Source organism: Aythya ferina (genome assembly GCF_964211825.1).
Source record: "Aythya ferina genome assembly, chromosome: 4".
NCBI classification, from domain to species: Eukaryota; Metazoa; Chordata; class Aves; order Anseriformes; family Anatidae; genus Aythya; species Aythya ferina.
The window spans coordinates 72,115,841-72,142,738 of NC_140300.1; the positions used below are offsets into that span (position 1 = coordinate 72,115,841).

Consider the following 26,898-nt stretch of genomic DNA (forward strand, 5'->3'; position numbering starts at 1 on the left):
CCCCGTGCTGTGGGGAGATGTGTGACAGCCAGAAGAACAGATAGCCCAAAGGAAGCATGTTGTGCTCATCAATCTGTAGAGGAAACAAAAATGAAGAAGGAAGTGTTGAAGTACATAGCGCTTCTAAGTGTATAAAGCTAAACAGTGTCATTTTCCATGACTAAATATTAAAAGGAATTATTTTTTTCTTGTCAGCATAATGTGGAAAGTATGTTCTTCTATTAATAGAAAACCTTGAGCTAGTGGAACAGTTGAACAAGTTTAAGGAAGACCATGGGATTGGGTTAAAAATTTAAATCATGATGACTTTAAGCTTTAACTCTATAGTACTTAAACATGATGGGTAGCATTGTGGTAGGGGGAAAAAAAGAATTATGGCAGTTACAGCTTCAGTTATGACAAGCTGGCAGCTAGAAAAACAAATCAGCACAAGAGCACAGATTCCTGTGAATTTCCCACATAACCATTTGTGTATATTAATCATTGTATTTGTTGTTCAGTAGTCTTAATGTCTGTGTTAGAAATAAAACCAGATAACTGCTGAAATACCAGGGCAAGGGAAGCTGCGAACATGAGGAGAAAATGGTGGTGGGGAAGCCAAGAGAAGCGCGGCCATGTCGCGTAATGGCGGCCGCGTGAGGGAGGAGGCGTCGTGTAATGGCGGCTGCGCCCCTGAGGCGGGCTGGGAAGCAAGACCTGTGTGCAAGGGAGGCGAGGGCTGCTGTGAGGGCAAAGCCCTCTCGTCCAAAGTTAATTGGGTGATGTTGGTGGTAGGGCGATGGTTGGACCAGATGATCTTGAAGGTCTCTGATCTTAATGGGTCTGATTCTCTCTGGTGTTTGTGACCCGGCTTGACAAAGAGGGCTGAGAATTCCCGGCTCTCACTGGAGCTTTGGTTGTGCTGCCGAGCCTCAAGCTGCTGATGGCAGATGGGGTTGGGAGCCCCTGGTGGTAAGGGCAAGGTGAGGAGACAGGGGGACTGCAGCAGGGAGCAGGTCGTGGCTCATCATCTGTGCCATCTGATCTCCATGTTTACTGTTAGTGCCAGAGGATGTGCTGCGGGTGTCATCCCTCCCAGATACTACTCATGAGGCTTTCTAGGCAGCTGGACCAGAGATGATCACATTGAAAGCTATTTAGGATATGGGTGTGGGAGAGGGGAAAGAGAAGGTGTTCAGGGTATTCCATGACACACACACACCCTTCCAGATTTGTTTCACACTGGTGTGATATATCACATAGGGTACAATGTGTCAGGATGCATGTGTGGGATACCCTCAAATAGGGAAGGAAAAAGAGGTGGGATGTTACTGTTTCTGAAAAAGGATGTTTTCATTGCTTGGGACTTTACAAGTGTTGCTCCTGTGGAGGCGTCTCTAATTTGTAATGTGGGGTGTGACAAGAACTGAGGAATATGTGAAACTAACTTAAGGTATGAAGCTAACCACTTTTAAATGTGTCCTGTGCTCAGATGTGGAATCTTTCTGCTGTCTCTGGATGAGGACTGTAGTTACTGGATATCTTTTAAGTCATATGCCTTGCAAGGACTAATGTCTGTACTGCATCTTTGTTAAACATGACCTGTGAGGGATGAGGCTCTGTGTATACTGAGGTGCTAAAATAGCTTTTGTCTGGGCTGTACAAGTTGTGCATGTACTTCTGGCTTATTACCTGCTAACATTGTAAAGTGCTCTGTGGATTTAAGCAACTGCTATCCTCTTTATACTCTTAGGAAGAGGGTTTTTTATTGCCTCAGGGAATATTTGGGAATGTTCTCATAAATGTGACCTCTTACTTTGCAGCTGGTGCTATACTTCTATTTGGGAGTAGCACAAGGGAAAAACTTGCCAGGCTTTATCTCTTTAGTAGTTGCCGAAATATTTTTAGGATGTATCACTGATAAGTTTCCCCTAAGTGTGTGGCTTTCTAACTGCCTCTCGCCTGATAAGCCGTAGCAGAGCCTCTTTAAAGCACACATTAGTCAGTGCGATTGCTCACCACCCTGTGATGAAAGTGGTGACTAACCTCTCTCTCTGACTTTCCATGGTGAAGCACAACCTTTACCCTCGGTAACTGGGTGGAGGATTTTATAAAACATTATGAAACATTGCTGCCTCCTGTGCCGCTCCCGGTGGCTGGTAACTGCAAATTTCCTGTGATCTAGAGAAGATGTGGGACGGCAGACGCTCTGCTAGGCTGCCAACAAGTCTTTATTGTGTCCTTTGGGGAAGGATCTTTCTTTGGGTAGTGGTTCCTTGACAGCATCAGGAGGCTAGAGCAAAATAAAAGTGATCAGCGCAGAGAAGGCTGAAACACTCAGACAGTGAACTACATGGACATAACAGCATGATGATCCTGAGCCTTATTTTGTTATTTTTTCCTATGTTATCTTTTGCCTGGTAAGACAGAGGTAGTACAGTGACTTCTACTCTTTATGGAGTGTTTATAATTTTTCCTTTAACGAGTGGAAAAAAAGATGCAAGCCCAGTGCCGCTTTGCAATGTTACAAAATAGGCAGTCATTCAGTACCTTTTTGTATTTATTCAAAAGCAGCTGATTAGGATCTTAAATATCAACTCAGCTTAGCATGCTGTTCTGTCCAGAAGCATCCATTAAAGGGCAACAAGCTCTTGGTCAGCAAATAGGATCCTTTGGAGTCTGGGGACCAAACAGCTGAAGATCTTGAAGATGCCTTCAAATGATTAAGGCAAACTTACTCAGTGATGTTCAGAACGATAGAGCTCAGATGTTTTTCCTTTGTTCGCGTTGCCACTGGGGTCCTGGTAAGTGCTTCTAAGGAAAAACCGATATAGACTTGCAAGTGACAATATGATAATCTGTTCTGAGAGTGTTTGAATGAGCAGTACTTCTGTAGTACAGCTTTATCTCCTGCTTCTTCAGAATCACGAGTGACAAGTGTGTTGGCAGCCTATCAGAGAATGTAGATAAGCTTCCGACTTCCAGACAGTCAAACTGCAATCCACTTCTTGCATGTGTTTACGTAGTGCAAGCATAAACATTGCACATCTGAAAGACGAGCTTGGGTCTGGAAATATTTTTACTGTAGCAAAACAGGTATAATAAGCTAATCTATTAAGCTCAGTCCTATTTTTCATACCTAAGTGTACTTTGCTCAGATCTGTTTTAGCAGTGTTTTCTGTGACCTATGTGCAGTTTGAGGCATACATAAAGGATGGAGAAAGTGCTACTGTAAAACTGGAGACCTGGAATGCTTAAAACTAACTAAATCTTAAGTTCCTGCTATCAAGGTAGCAGAGAATACCCAGCTTCTCATCTTGTTCTGATCCCCAAAGGTAATACTAAAACTTTAGTTGACCAAAGACAATATCAACTGCTGACACTTGTTTCCTGCGAACTGTGATATAGGTAATAATATGACATAATAACTTCCCCGTGTGTTATCTCCAGATGCTTAATTTGCTTCCGGAGTAATTTACTTCTCGATCCTCTTATAGTGACTACCAAAGACAAGAACATATTACAGCTGGATCAAATGTTTGAGCCAAACCTAAAAGAAGTGAATGAAGCTTAAAACTACTGCTACCTAGAAACTGGCATCTTGTACGTGAGTGTATGTATCTTTAATGATAGAGTATATCAATCTTATTATTTTGAACACTCTTGTTCAGTATGAGCATTCAGTTTTGGAACAGCATGTTAAGAACTACTTATTTGGAGAGCCTGCTGAAATTGTGACAAATCAGTCCTTGATAAATCCCAGAAGCTAAAATATTTTGATGGATGTTATAAAAATTTCAAATATTGGGTGAGAGACAGTAATTGTGAGCTAACTTTATGTGAAAATGATATTTATGTGAAAACCATGTGACTAACAACCTAAATAAAACTACCTGGTAGAGCTCTGCCAGGAAGAGCCAAATGTAGACAAGCCTTCTTACACTTGTCTTAAAGCTGTACACTCAGTCAAATAATTTCTTTAAATAATAATCGAACATTGGGGGAGGGGAGGAGTGGTGCAGAAAATTAAAGGAGATGTTGGTATGGGAGCAATTAGAAGCCCAGGAAGAAAACTCATTAAGATTCCCTGATCTGTGTTTTTCCCATTTACATTTTTCCTCAGCGTATTATAGAATCATCCAGGTCGGAAGAGACCTCCGAGATCAGAGTCCAACCTTTGACCTAACACTAACCAGTCCTTCACCAAAGCATATCCCTAAGCTCTACATCTAAATGTTTTTTAAAACCCTCCAGGGATGGTGACTCCACCACTTCCCTGGGCAGCCTGTTCCAGTGCCTCACAACCCTTTCAGTGAAGAAGTTCTTCCTAACACCCAACCTAAAACTCCCCTGGCACAACTTAAGCCCATTCCCCCTCGTCCTGTCACCAGGCACGTGGGAGAACAGACCAACCCCCACCTCGCTACAGCCTCCCTTGAGGTACCCATAGAGAGCAATAAGGTCGCCCCTGAGCCTCCTCTTCTCCAGGCTGAACAAGCCCAGCTCCCTCAGCCGCTCCTCGTAGGACTTGTTCTCCAGGCCCCTCACCAGCTTCGTCGCCCTTCTCTGCACCCGCTCAAGCACCTCGATGTCCTTCTTGTAGCGAGGGGCCCAAAACTGAACACAGTACTCGAGGTGCGGCCTCACCAGAGCTGAGTACAGGGGGACGATCACCTCCCTAGCCCTGCTGGTCACGCTGTTCCTGATACAAGCCAGGATGCCGTTGGCCTTCTTGGCCACCTGAGCACACTGCTGGCTCATATTCAGCCGACTATCCACCATCACTCCAGGTCCTTCTCTGCCTGGCAGCTCTCCAACCATTCCTCTCCCAGCCTGTAGCTTTGCTTGGGGTTATTGCGCCCCAGGTGCAGGACCCGGCACTTGGCCTTGTTGAACTTCATGCAGTTGACCTCAGCCCATCGGTGCAGCCTATCCAGATCCTCCTGCAGAGCTTTCCTACCCTCAAGCAGATCGACACACACCTAGCTTGGTGTCATCTGCGCACTTACTGAGGGTGCACTCAATATTTTATTCACTCTAGCAATTGCTACTTCTGTTCTAACATGCTGGTTGAAAAGCTGTGCTTCTTGATGATGGTACGTGTCTATCTTTAGAAGATATTAAACTGGTTCCAAAAAGAAACCTTGTTCTTAGGACCTGGGTGTGTGCCTCACAGGAATTCCAGTTATCCGTTCGGGTTACTCGGCTGTCTTCGAGTCTGAGTCATGTCCCCTCCGCTCCCAGTGAATGTTCAGTAGCTTTGAGTAACTGTTTAAGTTTTTTAATTGATTTCTCCAAACCCTGAATATTTTCAGGATGACCCTGTAGCTAAGCAGGTGTTTGCTGCTTAGCTACTGAAGTTGTCCTAAGTCTACCCCTAGGTGGTTTATGGGCACCTCCTATTTCTTGATATGGCAGAGTCCCAGGTTCCACAATAGAAGGAATAGGGTATTAAATTAGTATAAGGACAATGCAGAAGCCAAAAGGAATATACCCCCTTTTGGGGGAGTTGTGGATATGAGTTGTGAGATGTGGGAACGGGGCTAATGGTGTTTTTTTTTTTCTTTGGGCTGGAAAAAGTATGTAGCTCTGGGGAGTTCCTTTCACTGACAGTATCAGAGGATGATTACGCTTAGTCCTCGCTGTCAGCTTGGCAGTAAGGGAGCAAAAGCATCCAGCAAGGGTGGGTTTTGGTTTTGTTTCTTGTTTCCCTCATCGATAAGGCTTATACATTCTTTCAGAATATGAGAAAAATAGCTTGAGAAGGCACTAGGAGGGAAAGAAAGCCTTTGAATTCCTACAGACCAGATGACATAGCACCCTGAGCTTTCAGTGCAAAGTTTTGACCACAGCATGCACTCAGCTGGAAATAATCCTGATGAGACATCAGAAATGGTGGATCAATAAGCCTTGCAGTCCTGTCAGAGTACCAGGAAGGAACACCGCTCTTTCCTGCAAGCTGTAGGTATAATTGCTTTTGCTTAATAAGTTAATACAAAAACCTGGAGGCTGCTCTGCTGCTAGGTTGTTACGTTATTGTTCTCTTGTTGTTCAGATGCTGTTTGATATTTAAGGCTTATGTGGATGTCATTAAATGTTTTAAAACAGTCTTCCTTTATTTAAATTACTAGTGGTAGTAACTAGTTTCCTCCTCTTGCCCACAAGTAAGTCAACTGCATCTTGTGAAGCACTTGATATTTTTCATTAAATGCATCGTTCTTCAGATGTTTCAACAGTTAAGGGTACAAAATGCATCTGGATTTGATTGCTGATCTCCCCATCAGTGACTGCTGTGACGTGTTGAGAAGGGCTGCACTAACTTAAGTGATTATGAACCAGATCTGTGAAAGTCTATAGCTACAAAAATTAAGCTGGGGCTCTTGTCCATCCAGTGGAAATCAATCCCTCTATCTGGGAGAAAATTGATCTTTTCATTTCAATGCATTCTCATTGAAGTCATTTTTTTTAGGAATTGAAAAAATAATTTGGAAGTATAAAAATTGAAAGAAAAAGCTGAGGGTAGGTATGTGGTAAGAGAATGGAATTAGGTACTCTCCAAGACTGGGTATTTTACATACGATTTTTAAAAGAAACCCTTGAGCACTGCGTCTCTCTAAATCTCTTCACCCCTGGTTGGAGGGGTGAAGCTAAAATCTGAGTCGGAGGAGAAATGGAAAACAAACCCTCCTTTGTAAACTGTTCTGCAACATCAGGCACAAAGCGAAGCAAGCTTGAAACTGGCAGAAGAGATGAAAATAAACCACAAGCGTGACAGAAATAGGAACGCTTTTCTCAGTGTTTTCTGTTCTAGCATAATATTTACATCGTGTCAGCTGACAACAAGGATAAGCATTTTCAAAACCTGGAGGCCTACAAAGAATGGGGTGGTTTGTGTGGACTTGAATCTGGGAGTCATAATGTTGCCTATGTACAGATACTTCTGATGTTGAAAGATGCTTCAAGAAGTTGTGTTTGAAAGAAGATACAAATCAGAACCTTTGCTGGCATGGCAGCGGAATATTTTGCCTTTATCTCTTCTTTCAGTGACGTGGAACTGATGGCTCCTTCTTTAAAAAGAATTCTCTTCCTTGTAGAGTCCCCGGCTGCGTGTAATTCACTGGCGAAAATGACTTGTGCAACAGTTTCGTTTGGTCTCTGCAGGAAGTGAGGGTCATGGAGTGAAACTGCAGGTGTCTGTTGGTCCGGCTGGAGCTGGACTTTGCCTGACTCAGGGACTATTTCAGCAATACTAGGTTTTTAATCCATAAAGTAAACAAACAAGGAGGACTTGGGATAGCAACTGTGCAGTCACTGCTTTGAACTTTGAGAAAGTGTGCTGCAGCTCAGGCTGTAGTTACAGGAAGCCAAGGTTTTGCAGAACTTTTTTCCCCCCTGCTTTTAAGTGAGGAGCTTCTTGAGGATCCCTGTACCCTTCCCACTGGGGGATCGATCGTATTGCGCCACGGTGCTAGTTAAGAGAAATCCCAAGACAGGTTTAACAGGAATGTCCAAACATCTGAGCGCTTCCTGCTTGTCCTAACCCCTTCTGGGGAAACAGCAAGCGTTTGGAGGTGGGCTTCAAGGCTGGCTGACCTCTGTGTGCCGGGGAGGAACGAGGAGTCCAGCCACATCATGCTGCTTGTCGCCCTTGCTGCAAGCACTGAAGAGGTACCATGAAACAGGTTGCTTGTGTTTCCTTCGTTGAGTCAGAGAGTGCTTTTTTCAGTTCTAAGAATTTTGTGGTATGACAGATCTACCTGTTAAACTGACTGCTTCCATCGTAGGATAGCTTCTGAAGTGAACCTGCCAAGTCAAAAGTCAAATGTTCAGTTCTGTGACCTATGACTCTTCATTTTTCTCTTCAATGTGTTGAGTTCGAGACGTTCTGTTCTTTCTAATCTTCAGTGATCAAAAGGAGCGTGACTTCTCGCAGCTCGCAGAGTAGGTTGTGTGCAGTGATTTAGTGATCCTTGAAACAGGTATATGAGATGAAGATTAAATGTTAGGAAACAAAAGGGTGACTTCACTTATGAATACTGCATTAGTGTAATGCTCCGCTAATGCCTGGTGTTACCTTAAAGCTCTGAAGGGAAAAGCTGGTGCTGAATGACTGACTACACTTCTTAAAAAGCTTTATCTAATCTTGTATTTTGAGGATTAAAATTGGTGTTTTGTGGGTAACGCAGTCTTCCCACGCATGTTGTATGGTCTTAAATGAATACTGATGTGTGCTTTGTATCTTCAGGTTGGGGATGTGCGTACTTTTCAGAGATGTACAGGCATCTGTTGGGAATCAGGAAGGAACCGCTTGTAAGATTTCATAAATGAGGCTTAGGCTCTAACTCTTCCGTCAATAGAATAATAAGTCTATCATGCCTTATACTTCTGCTATTGGTAAAAATTGTGTGAGCCTGGGAGATCTATGATCTCTGCTCATTAAAAGAGAAGATGTTTTTTATTGCTCTTGGTATGGAGGGCAACAGTTGGCATATGATTTCTCGTTTTCCCCCATCCATTTCCTGGGAACATGACAGAAATCAGTGCTTGGGCTGTGATGCTTGCAATTAAATCAAGAATCACACAGGAGCAAAACATCACCATGTCTATCCCCAAGTAATTTTCCTTAATGAAACTCAAACTGCTTTTTCTATGAAATAATGCCTTTTGGAGCAGAGCATATAAAAGCTTGTTTTTCTTGCTGGTCTTCTGATGTTAGCCATTGGAAATGGACTGCTCTCTGTAACCTGTTTAGTTAGAGGGCAGATATGTAGGAGGAACCTGCTGGATGATGACCAGCCTAATTGGAGCTAGGCTTCTTTGCTCCTGGAATCAGATCTCATTAAAACCAGGAAAGAACAATGATAAACTTGAAACAGGCATCAAGTAGGCTGGTTTTTGTCCTCTCAAGCTTGATTCTAATTTTTTATTTTTTTTTACTGTAGCTGGTTCCTGTAAACTTAATGATTCATAACAGGCGATATGTGTTTTGATCAGAATACACATACAGTGTGAACTTAAACAGGGGGAAGTTGTAACATGCTCTCACAGATTCCTCCCTAGTGAGCTTGCTCTTACAATTTGAGATTTGGACTGTGTGTGAAGACCAGGTTTTGTTCCTTCCTTCCTTTCAAATGCTTACCCATGGTTCCAAAAACCTGGAAAACCTTTTTCTGCTTGGAATTTGGATTTGAATACAGAAGAGTACAAGCCTTACACAGAAATTAAATGTTAACAGTGAAATGTCTCTTTGCCTTGTTCTTGGAAACAGCTGAACTGAGGAAAGAGTTTCTTTGTGTGCTTGTGTGGCTGCGATAAGACATCAGCACGTTTCTGTACCGTTACATGCATATGCATGCAGATTTGACCAGTCTATAGAAATAGTTATGCAAGGGTACTACTTTCTAGGTATCGTTTAATTACCAATGGCATAAGACTTCTGAACACTGAAGTAGCAAAGGTTTAAGTCTATCTGTATCTCCATTTATCTGTGTGTAGATGTGACACTACAGCAGAAGTGTTTTTTCTGTATCATCATTGAAGTCTTGGGTCTTATGCTTGTCTTTAGCAGACAGGGAAAGGAATGTGTCAAGATGAGTACACATGGAAGTTGAAATGCTCTCCTACTCTAGTACGACTGATTTAACATCTGCTCTGATAGAATAGTCTTAGTTTTGACAAGCACCACAATGAAGTTGTTGCCCAGCTGTTGGCTTAAGCATCCCCTACTCTTAGGAAAGTGGAACTTCTCAGAATAAGAGGGAGGAAAAAAGTATCAGAAACCATCACTTGTCTTCTCCAGGTTGTCACTTTTGCAGGTGGGGGAGTTTGCTTTGTGTGTAGCTTCTCGTGCACTTGATAGGGATTTAGAAAAATCCAACCACTGAGAAGTTAATTTAGAAATACCTCTTGAATACTCTTTTGAATATTTTGGGATTAATTGTATGAATCTTATTTGGCATCAATTAATTAGCCATTTTGTCATTTGGCTGTAAGAAGTGTAGATAGAATATCAGTAGGATTTATGTGCTGACCATGTTAAATACCCTTCTTTAAAAAAGACACAATCATCAAACCAAAAGTTTCCAGACTGTCTTGAGTTTAGGTTCTTTGCTATAAAGAGATGAATTATTAAACAAGCTTTTCCTAAACAGCCTGTTTTCTCCTAAACAAGGTCTATGACGGAACAGGGAGATGGGCAGCTCCAGTTACCATCCTAATCACAGCACAGCGTTACAGCAGCAGCCTGTTTTGGCATGCAGGTGTGAGGTGGCGGTGGTAGTGTTGGGCTCTCCTCTTAGAGAAGCAATAAAAAAAATTAGCAGGTAGACAGCGAACACTTTGTATATTATTTCTTTTGTAATGGGAATTGAACAGAATAAAAACTGTACGCTACAACTAAAGGCAATATCACAGAACTTTAAAGACAAAACTTGGCTATTGATTCAACTAGAACTACTTTGGCTCTGTAGAGGTGAACTGTGCTTTCTCTGTAAAGTGTAGTATAGAAAATGGCTTTCACTTACCTAGTGAAAACTTCAATGGGTGCCTTTAACTGACGGATTTTCCTGAATTGATAAATACAGCCTGAAATAAATCCTGCACAATGAGTCTTGCTACTCATTTCTGTTTGAAACATCTATTTAGACCCCTTTCTATGTAAACCAATGGAAAAATACAGATCACTCATACTTGATTCTACATATAGGTTACCGTAACTAAGAATCTAATCCAGAAGTATTTCTCAGTTCTCTGAAAATCCAGATGTTTAGTGGGTACTACAACAGCTGTGGTTGACATACTTCTAGTTCCAAGGATATTTAATTGAGCTATCCGTGAGTGAATTCCCTAGATAATCTGATTTTATGCCTTACAAGACGAAATCCTGTAGTGGTTTCTCTTTTGTCTCATCACCTCAACTAACAAGATTGGCTGACTGATCTATATGGATAAACAATGTTAATATACAGTAACTGTATTGTCAAGCAGGAGTGATTATTTTGTACAAAATGCCCTGGAGTGATAAGCCTCAGAATTGCTGCACACGTGGATTAGTCTTAGTTCTGACAACTAAAGTGAGAGCTGTGATGATTAAAGGCTGTACATCTTCTCCTTTTAAAAAAAGAAAAAGCCTAACCTGTAGCTTGATAAGTCTAATCTTGAATGATTTTACAGTATCACCTTTAGTTTCTTTTTGACTGTATATGTAAAATGGATATAAACATATATAATAAGCATTTCTAAGATTTTTTCATTGTCACGTTAATAGTTCTGAAGGTCCTGATTATTTTTTTTTTTGCAGATGATGCAGCTCTAGAGAAAAAGTTGTCTCCACAACTCGCTTTACAGTATTTTTCAGCACAATGGACTCATCTTAAGAATTTTACCCGTAATCAAAAATCATCTAGGAACGAGAACACTGGACTTTGAGGAGCAAGAGACTTTAAAGAGAGCCTGGAAAACAGTCACCCGAACTCCCAAGTTGTACAGCCCAAACCAGGTGAATGAATACCATTGAGACAGCGAAGCTTGAAGAACATATGGAGGGTCAAAACAATGATGCTTCTAATGGCTACACACGACCTACTCTCTCAGTCAGTGAGGAGAACAAAAATGGCAATAGCAAACCCAAGGGCTTGTCCAATGGCTTGCGAAAAACAGCAAAGAAATATCCCGATTACATCCAGATTGCTATGCCTGCTGAGACAAGGAACAAATTTCCTCTGGAGTGGTGGAAAACAGGCATTGCCTTTGTCTATGCTCTCTTCAACTTGATTCTAACAACTGTCATGATCACTGTGGTCCATGAGAGAGTACCTCCGAAGGAGCTTAGCCCTCCCTTGCCTGATAAATTTTTTGATTATGTTGATCGTGTGAAATGGGCTTTTTCCGTATCCGAAATAAACGGAATGATACTAGTTGGATTATGGATATTCCAGTGGTTATTTCTTAGATATAAGTAAGTAACTGTTTCTTTCTCTGTTTCCAGAGTGTTGGTTTCTGTCACTTAACTTGGGTAGTAGAAGAAAGCTTACAGTACAATCTGTAGCTTTATGGTCGAATAGGTCTGGCAGAAAACGATGAAGGGACAGCTATTAGAAAATGCTCCGGTGTCCATGCTGGATACAGAGATATGGCTTTCTCCTGTTTATCATGTAGTGTTTTTGAATTGGAATTTGATATGTACTTTCACTCCTCAAATTTACTACAGGGTTGGGCATTCCAGAGTTGTGATTACTGAAATGGCTACATTTAAGCAGGAAATCAGCAATACTTTAAAAAAAAAAAAAAAAAAACAAAAAACTTTTATGCATCTGAGGAAGAAGCCACTGTCTTCTACAGCTGGACTAGAAGCTTGTTCTCTTGTCTTGATTTGTTTAAGATAAACATGTACTTCACTTCCAAATATGAGAAAAGTCACTGAGTCAAGGGAAACTGTACCTGACAGCATGCCCGAATTTCATGCCTAGATCAGACTGAGGCCATGTTAAGATAGCTTTGCTGGGACCTTTGTGGTAGTTGCTATATCCTACTATGATCAAGGAGGACTTTTTAGTATTTGACTTAAAGTAGTGCTGTAGAGAAGTGTTGAGGCAAGGAGCAGTGGGGTGGAGCTGCTCTTTAATTCTGTGTATTTAGTTATCTAACGAAGCTGGAGCTCTAACTCTTACACGTGTATCCTGCATGTGACCTTTGTAGTTAATCCTTTTTTCCCTTCTTCCCTTCCTTTCAGATCAATAGTGGGACGCAGGTTTTTTTTTATAATAGGAACTTTGTACCTGTACCGCTGTATTACTATGTATGTTACCACTTTACCTGTGCCTGGAATGCATTTTCAGTGTGCGCCAAAGGTAAGAGCTCTTACTTCCTAATTCTTGTCTTAATCTCTGCCTGAGTCATTATGGCTCATTAAAGCAAATACTAAAATGAATTTGTCACCTTTTTGGGTAGGATCTCATCAACCTTAAACGTGTCTGTTCAGTTTTATGCTTTCCAGTTGGGAGAACTTGACTTAAATAGTTCATCCACTATGTTCTTTTGTTACGGAAGAAAGCTTCATTTACATCACTGTTGTAGAGTCCCTCAACTACTTTGCTTTAATAGCTTGCAGGATTACTTTGCCTGCAGGCTTTATCAAAGGGTGGGAAGAGGCAAACAAAGGGAATTTTAAACGTCCTTTCAGCAAAGACACTTTGCTGCCATTGAAACAAGAGGGTTTACTCAAACTCTGAGAAACTTGATGGCTCTTCAGGATCTTTTTGTCCATGTGAATATTCCTCTGATTCTGAAAAACGAAAAAATCCCTTTATCTTTATGATACTATTGGTTGGAACTAGATAATCTTTCAGGTATTTTTCAGCCTGAGACACTTTATCATTTTTTTTCCCCTAGAATTAACCTTCACTTTAGGTGAAACTGAGTAAAAGCGTGTATTTGCCAAACATTTGTCTGAAATAAAGACCTGATCTGAATGCATTTTAAAAAAAAAAAAAGCCTCTAAATCTGAGTAAGTTGTGACTGAGATTGTAACTCAAACAACTTTATATTTACTAAGTTTAGAGATTTTTTTTGGGGGGGGGTAGAACACAAAGAAAATAAAGATAAGTGTCCTTTTTGTTCCTGTCTCCCCCAACTCAACTAAGTTTGCATAAGAATTTTATCAAAAAGTGTTTTCAGGTAATTTACGCTCTAACCTTAACTTTTGTTTTACTTTTTTTTTGGTGGTCTAGTTGAACGGAGATTCTCAGGCAAAGTTGCAGAGGATCCTGCGACTGATATCTGGTGGTGGTCTGTCCATAACTGGATCTCACGTCCTCTGTGGAGACTTCCTGTTTAGTGGTCACACTGTAGTGCTAACACTGATCTACCTGTTCATCAAAGAGTGTAAGTTATGGTGTATTTAATACGTTCCCGTTTGTATCTGTTGCACTGGGAAAGCATGTGATAGGAGTACATGTAACACTGCCCTCCAGAAGTTACTGAACAACTCCACACAGATGGTGTGCTTAGATGCTTGAAAATACGAGTCATGACTTTGCAGAATGAAAATGGAACATAGGTATAGTAAAAGTGGTGTGGATTTTTAGGGTTTGATGTGACTAGACGGTTCACTTCTAGCTTTATATGAAGTGATTGGTTGAAGCAAGCCAGCATTTAATTATTCATTGATAGGTTATTCAAATTTTGGCTAAAACACACTGCAGACTAGCTCTGTGCAGGCTGACTGCTTTAGGTTTGAAGCGATTTTTGTGGCTTGAATGTACAGTCATTGCACACTGCTTCTACGTACAGAAGCTATGTTCTTCTAAGCATGTAGTATGTTAGTTACATCAAACAGTGGAAAGTGATGTGGGTTTCGTTTTTTTTTTTTTACTCCTCGGATGTCTTCTTCTAGAGTCTCTTCCTTGGGACTTCAAATTTAATAAGAGTTTGGTAAGCACACAGGAGATAATGGGGTTACAGCTTCCCCTTCTGCTTTATAGTGTTATTGGGTGTGGGGAGGGTGAGGAATCTCTGTGCTGCTCACACAGCATCAGCTGAAGTTCTGCAGAACTGAGTACCAACTTTGGAGTCTGATATATGGTAAGCAGTGCTTCTGTCCTTGTAACTCCTCTGCTTATAAATGAGGAGTGAGGAGTTTCCTTTTCAGTTGGCATGTTTGGAACTGGAACCTTCTTAGTGTTACATCCCAAACTACGCAAATGCTAGCGTAGCTCATGGAAATGTATGACTCTTCACTGAAACAAATAGGACTAGCTAGCATCAGTTGAATGCCTCCCTCTGTTAAAATGCTGAGGGGAGAGGTGTGTCGCAATGCTGCGTTCTGCCTTCAAAAACATCTGAAAATGCCTCTTTAATATTGTAAACCTAAAACCATCTTGCACCTGCAGATTTTGCAAGCTTTTATAATAGAGGTTTAGGATAACTAATTTGTCTCCTGACTCTTAGGCCTTGGTCATCTGTGTAAAGTGAATAGTACTGAGGGAATGGCATATGTAACTCATCAAAATTACCAGTACAGTATTAGGAAAATGGCCTAAAACCAAAATTATGTCTTAGTTTGTGGCTGTAACTGCAGCTTAATGCTGTTCTCATACTCTTCAGTGTATTTAGTACAAGGACAGGTGCAGGTAACACATTATTTAGTGATAGTGTAATTCTTGCCCTTTTATCACAAAGGGTTGGAAGACTTGTATCATACAGATTCTTGTAATGAGTCTTTTGCTGCCTAATTATTAAGCACACGTTTCTGTGGTGGTGTGCTCTATAACTGATTCTCTCTCGATGAGATGCTCTCTCATTCTTCTGATATGACAAACTTCAGTATCAGATGAAAATGAGGTTTTTATTATTTCCAGTTTAGTGGATTTGTTTGCATTTTTAATCCTTTGCTGTTGCCTCCTTTATTTCCCTCATACTCCAACTTCTTTGCCTAGAATAGTAATTTGCATTTCTAGCCGTGTGCATATTGCTTGGGGTTGGTTTCAACTTAATGAAATGACTTGGCTTCTGATTCTTTTCTTAACCAGTAAGTATGAATTTGTAATGTTTAGGGGAACATGAAAGCTTGCTTTTCTGGCATATGCACCGAAATTGAAGTCTTACAGCTGCTGTTTTGCACAGGCCTATATCAAACTAGCTGGGTAGGTTTGAGATCAGTAACTTGTCTGCTGGTGTGTAAAATTAAAAGCTGACCATAGTTCCACAAGTGAAAGGGTGCCAAAACCTCCCACTGCAAGTGAAATGAAGCCTGTTAGCCCGTCAGAAGTTATGAATGGTCTTTGTGACACCCAAGACATTTTTCAATGGGGAGAGAAAGGGAAGGGAACTGTGCTGCTGAAGTGGCTTAAATACATTTTGAAGAATAGCTTTGCTCCCACTTAGACTTTTTTGTTAAGATGAGTAAATTTGCACTGTTCTTCCCCATACAGTGTAGTGTTTTGCAAAGTAGAGATCTCAGTGAAGTAGTTAAAACCTAGGAGTTTGAAGTACATGTGTCTTTTTCCTGTTTCATCTGATTTTGTGCTCAGTTTACATCAGTTCTAGACACTGGACTTGAATGAAAGCTACCTCAAGTATAGACTAAAGAACGGGAGATTCAGAGCAGCCAAGTAAAATAACTTTTTATAGGATACGTGGAAAATAGAATTGGTGTTAACTGGAAAATTTAAATTGACTACAAAACAGGTGATGGTCCGTCTGCCTCTAGTGACAGCTTATATATATGATGTAAGACTACTAAATTTTAAAGCATAAAACATTTATGATGAACCCAAACAAACCAAATATATTTTTTTAATTTCCTACTTAACCCACTGTGGATTGCTATAGTAATATGTTTGCTTTTGTATTCCCTTTACCTCCCTGTTCTTACAGATTCACCACGTCATTTCTGGTGGTACCACTTAATCTGCTGGCTGATGAGTGCTGCTGGCATAATTTGTATACTTGTTGCTCATGAACACTACACTGTAGATGTCATCATTGCTTACTACATCACCACACGGCTCTTCTGGTGGTACCACTCGATGGCTAATGAAAAGGTGAGTCGCAAATAAGTTCAGAATCAATGTATTGCCTGCATTTGTTGATTCTGCTCACTAGCCAAAATTAGTTCTTAGTTTTGAAATAAAAATTAGAAGGTCAGTATTGAAATTTTAATTGAGTTTGTCAAGGAGCTTGACTCTACTATGGTTTAAGTAAATGTTTAATGCTTTAATAATCTCTTCTTAATCTGGGGTTTAAGTTCTAAAAAGCATTTCTGATATCTTGGCATAAAAACACTTTTTTTGAACTTCAATGTTTTGTTGCTGTTGTGGATGTGCAGAATAGCCCTTGATTATGTAAGTTTATGAATCAACAGTAGATAATTTAGGTTGCTCGAGGTAAATGGTATTTCTCACCATCTTGAAATTCCATTGGCAGTTCTGCTGTAGTAAATGTCATTTAAAAGTATATTATTCAGAAGATATTTTCATTTACTTCAGTGTTTTCAAGTAGGAACATAGAAGGGCTTGAGAACTGACATTTTATTCTCGTTTTCAACTACTAGTCATTAATGGAAACATGACATGCCTGAAAAGACTCTCCTTCAAAAAAACTTGAGTGCTTTATCTCCCTGGAGTACTTAGAGTATCCCTTTCTGTAGGGTGCTCAGTTTGTAGTATATGTTTGTATTGTAGCCTACTTGAGTACTCATCAGTCTTTTTTCCATGCTAAATGCAATGTATTTACCTGCATTTTTGCAAGACAACATGCCTTTGCAGACATGCACGTGAATATTGCCTCTTTTGGTCTTAAATGGTTATTAGTGCTTTAAACTGATTGTCTCTTTGTGTTCTTTTTCTCCTTACCTACTTTTGTCAATGCAGACTCTGAAGGTCTCTTCGCAGACAAACTTTCTTTCTCGAGCATGGTGGTACCCAATATTTTATTTCTTCGAGAAGAACGTGCAAGGCTCTGTCCCTTGCAGCTTCTCCTGGCCAATATCTTGGCCTCCTAGCTGCTTCAAATCTTCATGCAAAAAGTATTCACGGGTTCAGAAGATGGGAGAAGACAATGAAAAATCTACTTGAAGAAAAGCATCTGCTCTTTTTTTTTTTTTTTTTTTTACCAAAACGTTAATGCTGTAACCAAAGTTCTTAAGAGGACTATGCTAACTGAAGAAGTGGACCAAACTTCTGTGCAATTGATTGGAAGGACAATTGTAGATGAATATATTGCCGTTTTGTAATGTTTTCCTATCATCATACTGTACAGACCTATTCTACTCTTCAGTGCTAGTAGAATGCACCACTGATGGGACTTTTCCTGAAAGAAAATGGAGCAGGACTTTGCTTTACTAATGAGATAGAGGTGCCAAAGACCCCATTAACACTTTCGGTACTAACTATTGCTCATCCACAGAAGCACCCAAAAATGTCATCTTCAGAGATCTGGAGTGTAAGGGCAGACATGCTAAGCTGTAAAAGCACGATATCAGTGTATTGAAGTATACAAATAATAACACAGTTGTGAGAAGTGGTTTGTTGCACTATCCTTGCTAATGAAGGTAAGACCTTTACGTGACTAGTAGAGCTGGAGGCAAGTCTTGAATATTTTCTACATGCTGTGGGCATGAATATCTTATGACCCTAAAATACTACTACCCCTACTATCTTCCATATACTCTACTATATATCAATTTTTACATTTTTATTAATATTTTATATTTAAACTGTTGTGCTATCGGATAACTTTGCAAATTAGGAATAGCTGCTACCATCAGAGCTCAAGGAGCCTAAAACATTATTTTTTAAAAAGGACACAATTTCAAAGTCTAAGTCTCTAACTGCAGTTTGGCCTTGTGTATAGAGCTATACAGTGACTGTTGGTGTATGTATATGCATATACACAAAAGCACACACTGTGTAGTTAAACATGTTAACCAAAACTACTCATCTGGAGAGTGATCGTACTGTTGAGGCAAAGTCCTGTTGATCTCACCTGCTTGAGAGACCGGGTTTGAAATGGGGCTATATTTAAAGTGAACTTTTAATTTTAGTAGCTATTTTCTGCTGAAACTATGTAGCAAGTTTGCTTGGGAGCCATAGTTCTGCATCAAACTTACTTTTTTACCTGTTGGCACATATTTCTGTGACTTAATTGGAGAAAAAAAAAACACACAAAGTAAATAAAAAAACAACAGTAGCATTTCTTCAATTACTACCTAAAAACATTTCATAATAAACTTCACTGGGGTATAACTCATGCAAATTCCGTGGTTTTCCCCCTGGGGTTTTAGTCAAACTAAAATGGGTATATGAGCCTGTTGGCTGAGAATGTAGGAAACTACCATGGCGTGAACATGTAACAACAATGCAAATTGACAGCTACCTGGTTCTTGTTGCTTTTTGTTTTCTATTGTTGGGGGGAAAAAATAAGTAGGAAAGTGGCATGCCATGCTTAACAACCCATTGTCTGTATTCATTTCTGCAGTTAACTCCGTTTCATTTCCAAGTCTTCAGTTAATCCTGATAGCAAAGCAAAAACTGCGTTAAGAGTTGAGGTGGAAATGGTGTTTATTTTAAGAATGTCTTGAACTGAGTAACAAGTGTGAACATAGTTTAAATAATGACAACTTCTTTAAAAAGAGTCCAGTTAAAGTATTAAAATGCAATACAGAGTATTTAAATACGATTTTTTTAGTTAAGGGGATCAATAACTAAGTTGTATATGAGAATTAATGTGCATTTCAAATATTTTTGTGCGTTATTGAAGTAAAATACAATAAACAATGTTCCTTACAATATATTCTTGGCAAAACTTAGTTAAGAAAGAAATTCTGCTGTTTTGGTTTTATTTTAAAAAAGCTTCTCATAATTTTCTAACATGCCCCTGGAAGTTATGTGTGTATGGACATACCTACGCAGTCATTTGCTTGCTCCTTATAGATCTTGAGCTGCTAAAAGGCTGGAATCAAAACACTTGCATAAAAGTCCTTTTTTATTGTACCACTGACTTAGTTCAATGACAGTCTGTAAATCTCCCAAGATGCTTGTTGGATCACTATAACTTCATAGAGCATAATATCTTTCTGAAACTGAACTCTAGGCTTTGATATCTCAAATATGTTCATGATAAGCCACTACTAGTAATACTATCTTCTAGAAAATAGTGAATGAATTTCACTAGTGTTAACCATGCCTTGAAAATAACATGATGCAAAGCGTTCCAGTAAGGAGCTTAAACAGTGGCTTTCATCTGGTGGCTGAATAATAAAATGCTTTGATAACAGGTAACTAATCATCTGCATAGCCACTACTATGTCTCTGAGTTTTCTGTAAAATATCTGCCAAGTAGAATTTCTTCATGCAGAATTAGGTTTCTTTTTTTGCACAGGAAACTCCTATTGATGGAAGGAGAAAACATAATACAATGAAAACGTTTTGCTTTTATTGGTCAATGTGAGCTTTCATTCTGCTGCTCAATCTGATAAAAACTTCTATGGGAATGCAGAAGGAAAGTAAGTGGCAGCCCTAGCGCAAAATACCTGGTTCCTGTTCTGGCTCAATCCCACCTTAAGTGCTCAACTTTTCTCCACTGTATCAAACACCTCACAAGGGTGTGTGTTTACTTTACAAAAAAAAAAAAAATCCTTTATCTCTATGGCTTTAAATTGTTCTTGCAAACTTAACACAGATGTGCTTGAAGACTTTTGGGGCCTATATATATGGTGATGAAATGGGGTAAGTAATGCTACATGGTAGCTCTTACTGCTGTAGTAGTTTATCCAATCCAAAACACAGCTGGTACGTAACTTCAAGAACATAGTGATCATTGCGTATGAACTGTAAAGCTGAAAGCAGTTCCTTTCTAAGAGGGAAGGGGATTGCAGTGGGTGAGAAGAACAGGAGGATCTTGGGATCCATGTAACTTACTGGTCACTTGATTCTAGGCAGATCTGGGCTACGTATGCCCTGCTGATTAGCAGTATGTTATTTATTTTTCCTGGGGTTATGATAATCTTAGAGATGTCATGGGCTGCACCTGTACTATGGCTATAAATAAAACGCTCCTTCTCTCTACTGAAGAGCATCTACATGTTGAACTTCCTAGGCACTTTAAAAAAAAAAAAATCTACACTTGAACACCTGCTTATCAGCATGCTTTGAATGCTGCTGGGTGCTCTGCATTGCCTAACTAAAGTTAACCAAAGTTTATTGGGAATTCAAATGCCAGACTGCATTTAACAGCTTAACCTCAGCATTTCTAGTGTGCTGCTACGTTGTCATGCTGCAGACGCTTAGTTCCGATGTCAGAAATGAGTAACGCTTGAAAGCCCTGTAAATTGAGATGTCTGCTAGGTGCTTAGCACTCCCTTGTGGATGTGAACGGTACTAGATGCTAATCATTCTCCGCTGTTCTTGGAAAGATAGCTACAGTTGGGATAGTAGCAAAAAGCTGTGCCAAACATTTCCTATGAACTGTAGCGCTGGATTTTTTATTTATTTTTTTTTCAAAGGAGGGAGGAAAATCAAGACTCTTATGTTAAGAAAATACAGCCTTCATATAATGGAGAAACAAAGCTCAGTAATAAAATACTCATGAGTTCTGGAATACTTCTAAGACATGAGAGAGAATTCTGTTAATGAGATCACTGCAAATCCTCTTACCCACATCTTAAACCTCAATCTGTTCAAACTCTGACTTTCTCCCATCATTAGTATCGGGGTAGATAACTTACCCTGCCTATGTTTGGTACTGAACCAAATCGCTTGTCTCTTTTCAGTAAACGTGAAGTATGACTTATGGCTCTGAAGATCAGCTCCATTAATTTCAGGGCAAGATGAAGTCTGCCCATTTACTATTAAAGGAACTTTCCCCACATCTTTTTCTTAACTTACCAAAATTATCTTAAAGATTCATGGGGTAACTTTAGAAATAACTTTAGAAACCTGCTCAATCTAACGGGTGTACTGAACAAATCTTTGGAACTAGTTTTCATTTCTGGCTGACTTCAGAGCTGTGAAGCTCCATTGGCATCTTTATCTGTACAAAATGTTTTGGACTTGCTTAGGAGGCTTCTGTAGGTGCACAACACTAAAATGATTACTGTAAGACTGAACAATTCCAAGTCAAAGTGTTCCCCATACTGGGCACTAAAATTAATGGGACTTAAATTCTGTTACTGAAAAAAAGGATCTTAAAATAAATACTTCTGTTGGCCACTATTCAAATGTGTTGCTGGTTAAGTGCACATAAAAATGTCCCAGCATGCCACCGAAGTAATTCTGCTTGTAAGTTAAGCTTCTTATGTTACTTTATGATGCTTTCCAGTGCAAGGGAGAGTGCCAAGGCACTGAGACTGAACAGAAAGCCTTTGCATTTCAGTATTTAAAAAGAAAAAGTAAGGAAGATGAATAGATTGGAGTGACCGTATTATTGCTTTTTTACAAGAAATTGAGCTACCACTACAACTAACTTCCAAGTAAGGTAGAATTATATGCAATAGTGCTGTGAAGCATGTATGACTGGGAAGTAACAGGCACTATAAAGTGAAGTGCTTAACAGTAGAGATGCACGTCTGCTGTCAGCTGTGATGGTTCTCATCCGTAATATCCCCTATAAGAAAAACATGTGGATAAGAGATGCTTGGAGGTCTTAAAATAAAATAAATAAATAAAATAATATTAATTTTTGTGAGCAGTTCCTCCAAGCTGTCGCTAGTAGTTCTTGAAACGAGAACAAAGTGCTGTGATACTTACCATATACTGAACCTTGTCCTAGTTGGCTCAAGTTTCTCCGGATTTAACTATTTGTTTAAACCTTATTAACCTAGAAAGTATGTAAGCTATCTCTGCCTAGCCTGAAATAATCACAAAATGCTGCAGGAGAGCAGTTGTGCTTCTGAACTCATCTTTTATTTCACTAACCAATCTTTCAGTTATAAACCACTTAAAACATTAAGATGTAGTAAATTATGCCGCTTCTAGCATGGATCTGAAATAATTCTTGGTGTTGAGGATTCTTTCTCTCCTGATGAATATTATTGCTTAAAACCAGAAGACAACTCATTTTCAGTGGAAGTGTTTTAATTCCTAGGGACTTGGAACTTAGCAAATACTCGAAGCTCACTTTCTGTGGTTAGCTGCTGTGGGCTAGCACTTAAAGATGCAACCCATTAAAGGAGGACAGGGCAAAACAGCTGCTGCTGGAAGAACATTTTCAATTCAGGTGACTCTTTGGTTGCATGCTGCAGGTAGTCTTAACATAGTAGAAAAATGCTGTATTTATACAATTATGCTTAGCTGTGTTCAAATGTGGTGTTCTCAAATGATGCTCTACTGCTTGGCACTGCCTTTCCTCTAGATGAGCAGTGAGTATTTTGTCCTTCACTTGCTGTACGGTTGTTCCTAAGGGAGTTTAGTTCTGGTAAATGTCAACGGAAAAAATGTGGCTCTATTATATCTACAGTGCCTGAGGTGTTCTATAAAGTCTCTGTGTGAGTTTCCTCTAGCAGAAATGCTCATCCTTCAAGCCATGGCTATATAGTGTTAATTTCAGGTCTTGTATTTGCCTTCTCTATAATAAGGTCTTTTAGTGTTGGTGAAACTGGGAAGACTTTACAGGGGAATCTACTTTGTGCCAACTGAGATTAATTTTCAGAAAGTATCTTTGCCAAAATATATCTGAAGATGACTTTTCTGTCAAATGTGGTCAGAAAAAATTCTGAACTCAAGGCGGAAACGTCACGCAGGCACCAAGCACGCCTGTGCAGGGTGCTCTGTTCTGCATACACGATACTGGAGGTGGAACACAGCCTCATCTTTTCACTGGGGAAAAAGTCTGGGTTTTACTTGCATAACAGGCTGAGCCATCTTTGCTTGTCCTTTGGGGATTCTTTCAGACCAAGGGCCCAGCACCAGAAGTAGCAGCAGTTAGAAAGCCTAGCAAAGATCACTTCAGCCCTTTCCATGCTTTTCTCTTCTGTAAAAGGCAGCCCACTGTAAAGCCAGTTACCGGAGAGCTGTGTTTTAAGTCTGCAGCGTATGTAAGCTGGTATTAGGTCCAGCGTGTGAGCCGCACTTGAAGCGAGTGGGTCTGTTTGCATACTACTTAAATGATTAGGGGACAGCTGGAGCGCTAAGAATGTGGCGGGGAAATTTATCTCCCTGCTTGCTTGCATCTTCCACCCGGTGAATTATAACGGTATGGACCTTAAACAATACAGCTGAACTTCAGCCTCTCCTCTACTTTGGTTAACTTGTTATCAGGGCTTCTTTATTACTGTAAAAGCTGGTTTTACATTCCAATTTTTCATAGTTTGTGGCCATTCAAAATGCTGCCTACGTTTAGCATAAGCTGCCTTGAGCTTCTATCTTTATTCACTTGCTTCTATTAATTACCCTCTAAGTGGTGTGGTGCAGAAGAATGATTTACATTCAAGAAACCTTTTGGCTTGATTGGTAATTTTGAAGCTATCTTTGCTGGACACATCTTTGCACTACTTTCAACCTGAAATTATCTTCAAGTACGAAACCTACCATCCTGGGGCATGCTTCTTAGTCAGAAATCAATTGCTTTGAGAAATTCTTGCTCTGTGAATGTTTAGTACGTTCGTTTTGGTTTACTGACTGATCCAGGAGGGCATGTCTGAGTGTGGTAAAGATGAGTTCTGGCTGTAAGGCACCCAGGAACCTGAAAGAAAGAGAAAATAATGATCTGTGGACTGCAGATCTTACCATTTCCATCTGACTTTGAGGAGAACTGCGGAGAAGTCCAGAGGTTTCTGTTTAAAAACAACACAGGACATCACTTCTGACTGCAATATGGTTCTGTTGTCATCAGCCAACAGCTTTTCTTGTATTGCTTCTCCTAGGTTGAATTCCTAGCTTTGTTAATTGGCGCTACGTATCCAGCCTAGGAAAACCTATGCCAGAAGTGTCGTTGGCTGCTGAGGAACCAGAGGTGGTAATGCAGGAATGCTGTGGGGTGTGCATGCTTAGATACCAATATATGGCCACTTTCAATTGTCTTTTTTTATGGCTTTGGGATCCAGTTCTACAAACACATGCAGCATAATCCTATTTTTAAAATATGGTACTACTTTAGGCCTTCTGTGCTGCAGTTTCTATTGATGTCTGCAAACTGGGCATCCTTTTTATGCAAGTTATTTCGAACTAGCAAGAGTTAGCTCTCAAACTGTAAAATTTTCAGGATATTGTGACACTTTCTAGCATGTCAGCAATTCTGGTTAAGTGGGTGACAACTCAGTGTTATAGTTTGCTGTATGCCATGAGATACTAGAGTTGTGATTTGTAAGACGCTGCAATCTATGTTCACTGTATAAAAAACTGTTGCACTAGCTGTACTTTAAAAAAAAATAGCAATAATGTAAGCATCTTATAGCTTATCTGAAAAGGTGCTATCTGTCATGATCACTTGCACTGTTGACCATGAATTTGGTAAAAATGTTGAAGAAATTTGTCCATTGTGGTTTATTCACTTGGCACGTAAGAGTTGAAACTTTTTATGGTCAGCCTATGTACTAAACAAATGCAATACTTTGGACTACTTACATGAACACACATCTTTTAAAATCAAAAATCTATGTCCATTTATGGTGCTAATAATCTCTTATCAAGAAAATTATCAAGAGCTGGTATTCTCTTCTCACCCATGAACATTAAGCAAAGCTGTTTTGACACCTTTTTCAATAAAGCAATTTCTCTATATTTTAAGCTTGTTCCAAATGCTTTTTATATAAATATGACCCTTTTCTATTTATTTTATATAAATAAAAAATAATTGTAAATATTTTAAAGGCAGGAAGAAGTTAGGAGTGTACATGGGTATAGACTAGAAGTCTGAGACTGAATTTTCATATGTACTTAGGATGGTTAATCTTTTGAAGCTTGGTCTAAAATGTAAAAGCTACTGGGTCGGGTTAAGGCATAGGCTAATAATTTAAGAAAAATGTTCTCTGGTTTCATCACTATTGTTGAAGCCTTGAAGACAGAAAATGAATATGAAATGGACAAAAGTGTACGAGAAGAACACTGATTACTCTCTAGCATAGGTGCATCTCTTGCTGAAGGTTTTGAAAAATATTTGTGAAGGGAGATGACCACGTAGCCATATCTAAAGAGCAGAAATGTAGCTTGACAAAATTATCAGGGCAATTTATAGTCAGACTTTATGAATAAAGGTGAGAAAGTCTTAAACTAAGACTGAGACTATGGAAAAGTCAAGTCACTTTATAACTATTTTAAAACTTCACGAGCAACCTTTTAAGATTAAAATTTTTAAGAAAATTTTCTTGTGCCTTCTGTTGCAGAATATTTTTCTTTTGTTGTTATTGTTTTGTTGCATATAATGAAGGGTAATGTGCTTCCTAATCGCTTCCCATTGAATCTTCAGGCAGCAGTATCTATGTTTTTTCTCTGAGAGAAATCAAACCCTTTAGCTCTTGTCAAAAGCTCCTTACTTTTCAACTTGCAGTAGTGAAAGCACTGCCTGTAATATTTGGAAACTTTACTATAGCCAACTCTGAAATAAGTGAGATTTATGTATGAGAAAGTATGGAATAATCATTCCACTTCTGGGTGCTTGAACATACAGACTGGCTACAAATTTCATCCACAATGAGCGTGAGGGTTGTGCCATAAGGTCTTAATGAACTGCTCTCTCTTATATACTGGCATAAGTTCTCTTGAATAATTTCCTTTTGTTACTTCAGGAAACAAACAAGCTTCTCTAAGATTTATTTTAAGGAGCTCCTGTGTCTTTCTGAAGAATGTTCCAGTAATTTCACTTAAAGCAGAAACAAACAATTTAGGATAAAAGCAGGGTAAGATGGGTGACCTAGTGACAGGAATCTGCGCTGTCTCACCACTTCCCTCAGGGCTTGCTTTAGTAGTAGGAAATTTGGAAGAGCCAAAGAGAGAACAAAGTCATCTGCAACAGTTTTAAGCCGCAGTGGAATATAAATTTCTTATCTTAACTACAGGATGCCTCGGATAAAATTAGTTATCTTTTTCATTTACTAAAACAAGTGCAATATTTTAAAAATATTAACAAATAAATGGCTGCATATATAAACACCCTGCAAAATGAAGCCTTTGTGAGCTAGTGACAGGTACTTGACTAGTTAGTGCAGACTTTTAGTGTTAGCACCTGCTGTGAGTTACAGGAATATTTGCCAGTGCACCAGTCTTACTCAGAGAACTTTCCAGTATCTTCAATGTGCTTTTAACAAAGGTTTTTGCAAATAAAGTGCCTATAAAAATAAACATCCAAAGGTTGCCTACAAGCTGAAATGAAGCATATGAAAACACAGCCCAGACTTAAAGAAAATAGGTGTTAAGACAGCAGCTACATAGCTGTTGACAATGTAGGCTGTTGACTGTTATATAGTCATCTACTAAGTGTTGATAGGAT

At 39.5% G+C, this 26,898-nt stretch overlaps 1 protein-coding gene across 6 annotated transcripts in view; it reads left to right on the forward strand.

Annotated features, from left to right (window-relative positions):
• The window catches only part of SGMS2 (sphingomyelin synthase 2), a 39,088-nt gene extending 13,889 nt beyond the window's left edge, over positions 1 to 25,199 (forward strand). For 4 of the 6 annotated variants that reach the window (XM_084516982.1, XM_084516985.1, XM_084516981.1 and 1 more), the window contains exons 2-6: positions 11,279 to 11,935; positions 12,710 to 12,827; positions 13,707 to 13,860; positions 16,354 to 16,520; positions 17,349 to 25,199. In XM_084516982.1, coding sequence (XP_084373108.1) covers positions 11,481 to 11,935; positions 12,710 to 12,827; positions 13,707 to 13,860; positions 16,354 to 16,520; positions 17,349 to 17,552 — 1,098 coding nt within the window. In that variant the 5' untranslated portion in view covers positions 11,279 to 11,480 and the 3' untranslated portion in view covers positions 17,553 to 25,199. Of the gene's footprint in view, positions 1 to 5,720; positions 5,945 to 11,278; positions 11,936 to 12,709; positions 12,828 to 13,706; positions 13,861 to 16,353; positions 16,521 to 17,348 lie in introns of those variants that run through there. The other 2 variants (XM_084516984.1, XM_084516983.1) reach the window with 2 other exon arrangements.
• Positions 25,200 to 26,898: the final 1,699 nt, after the last annotated feature.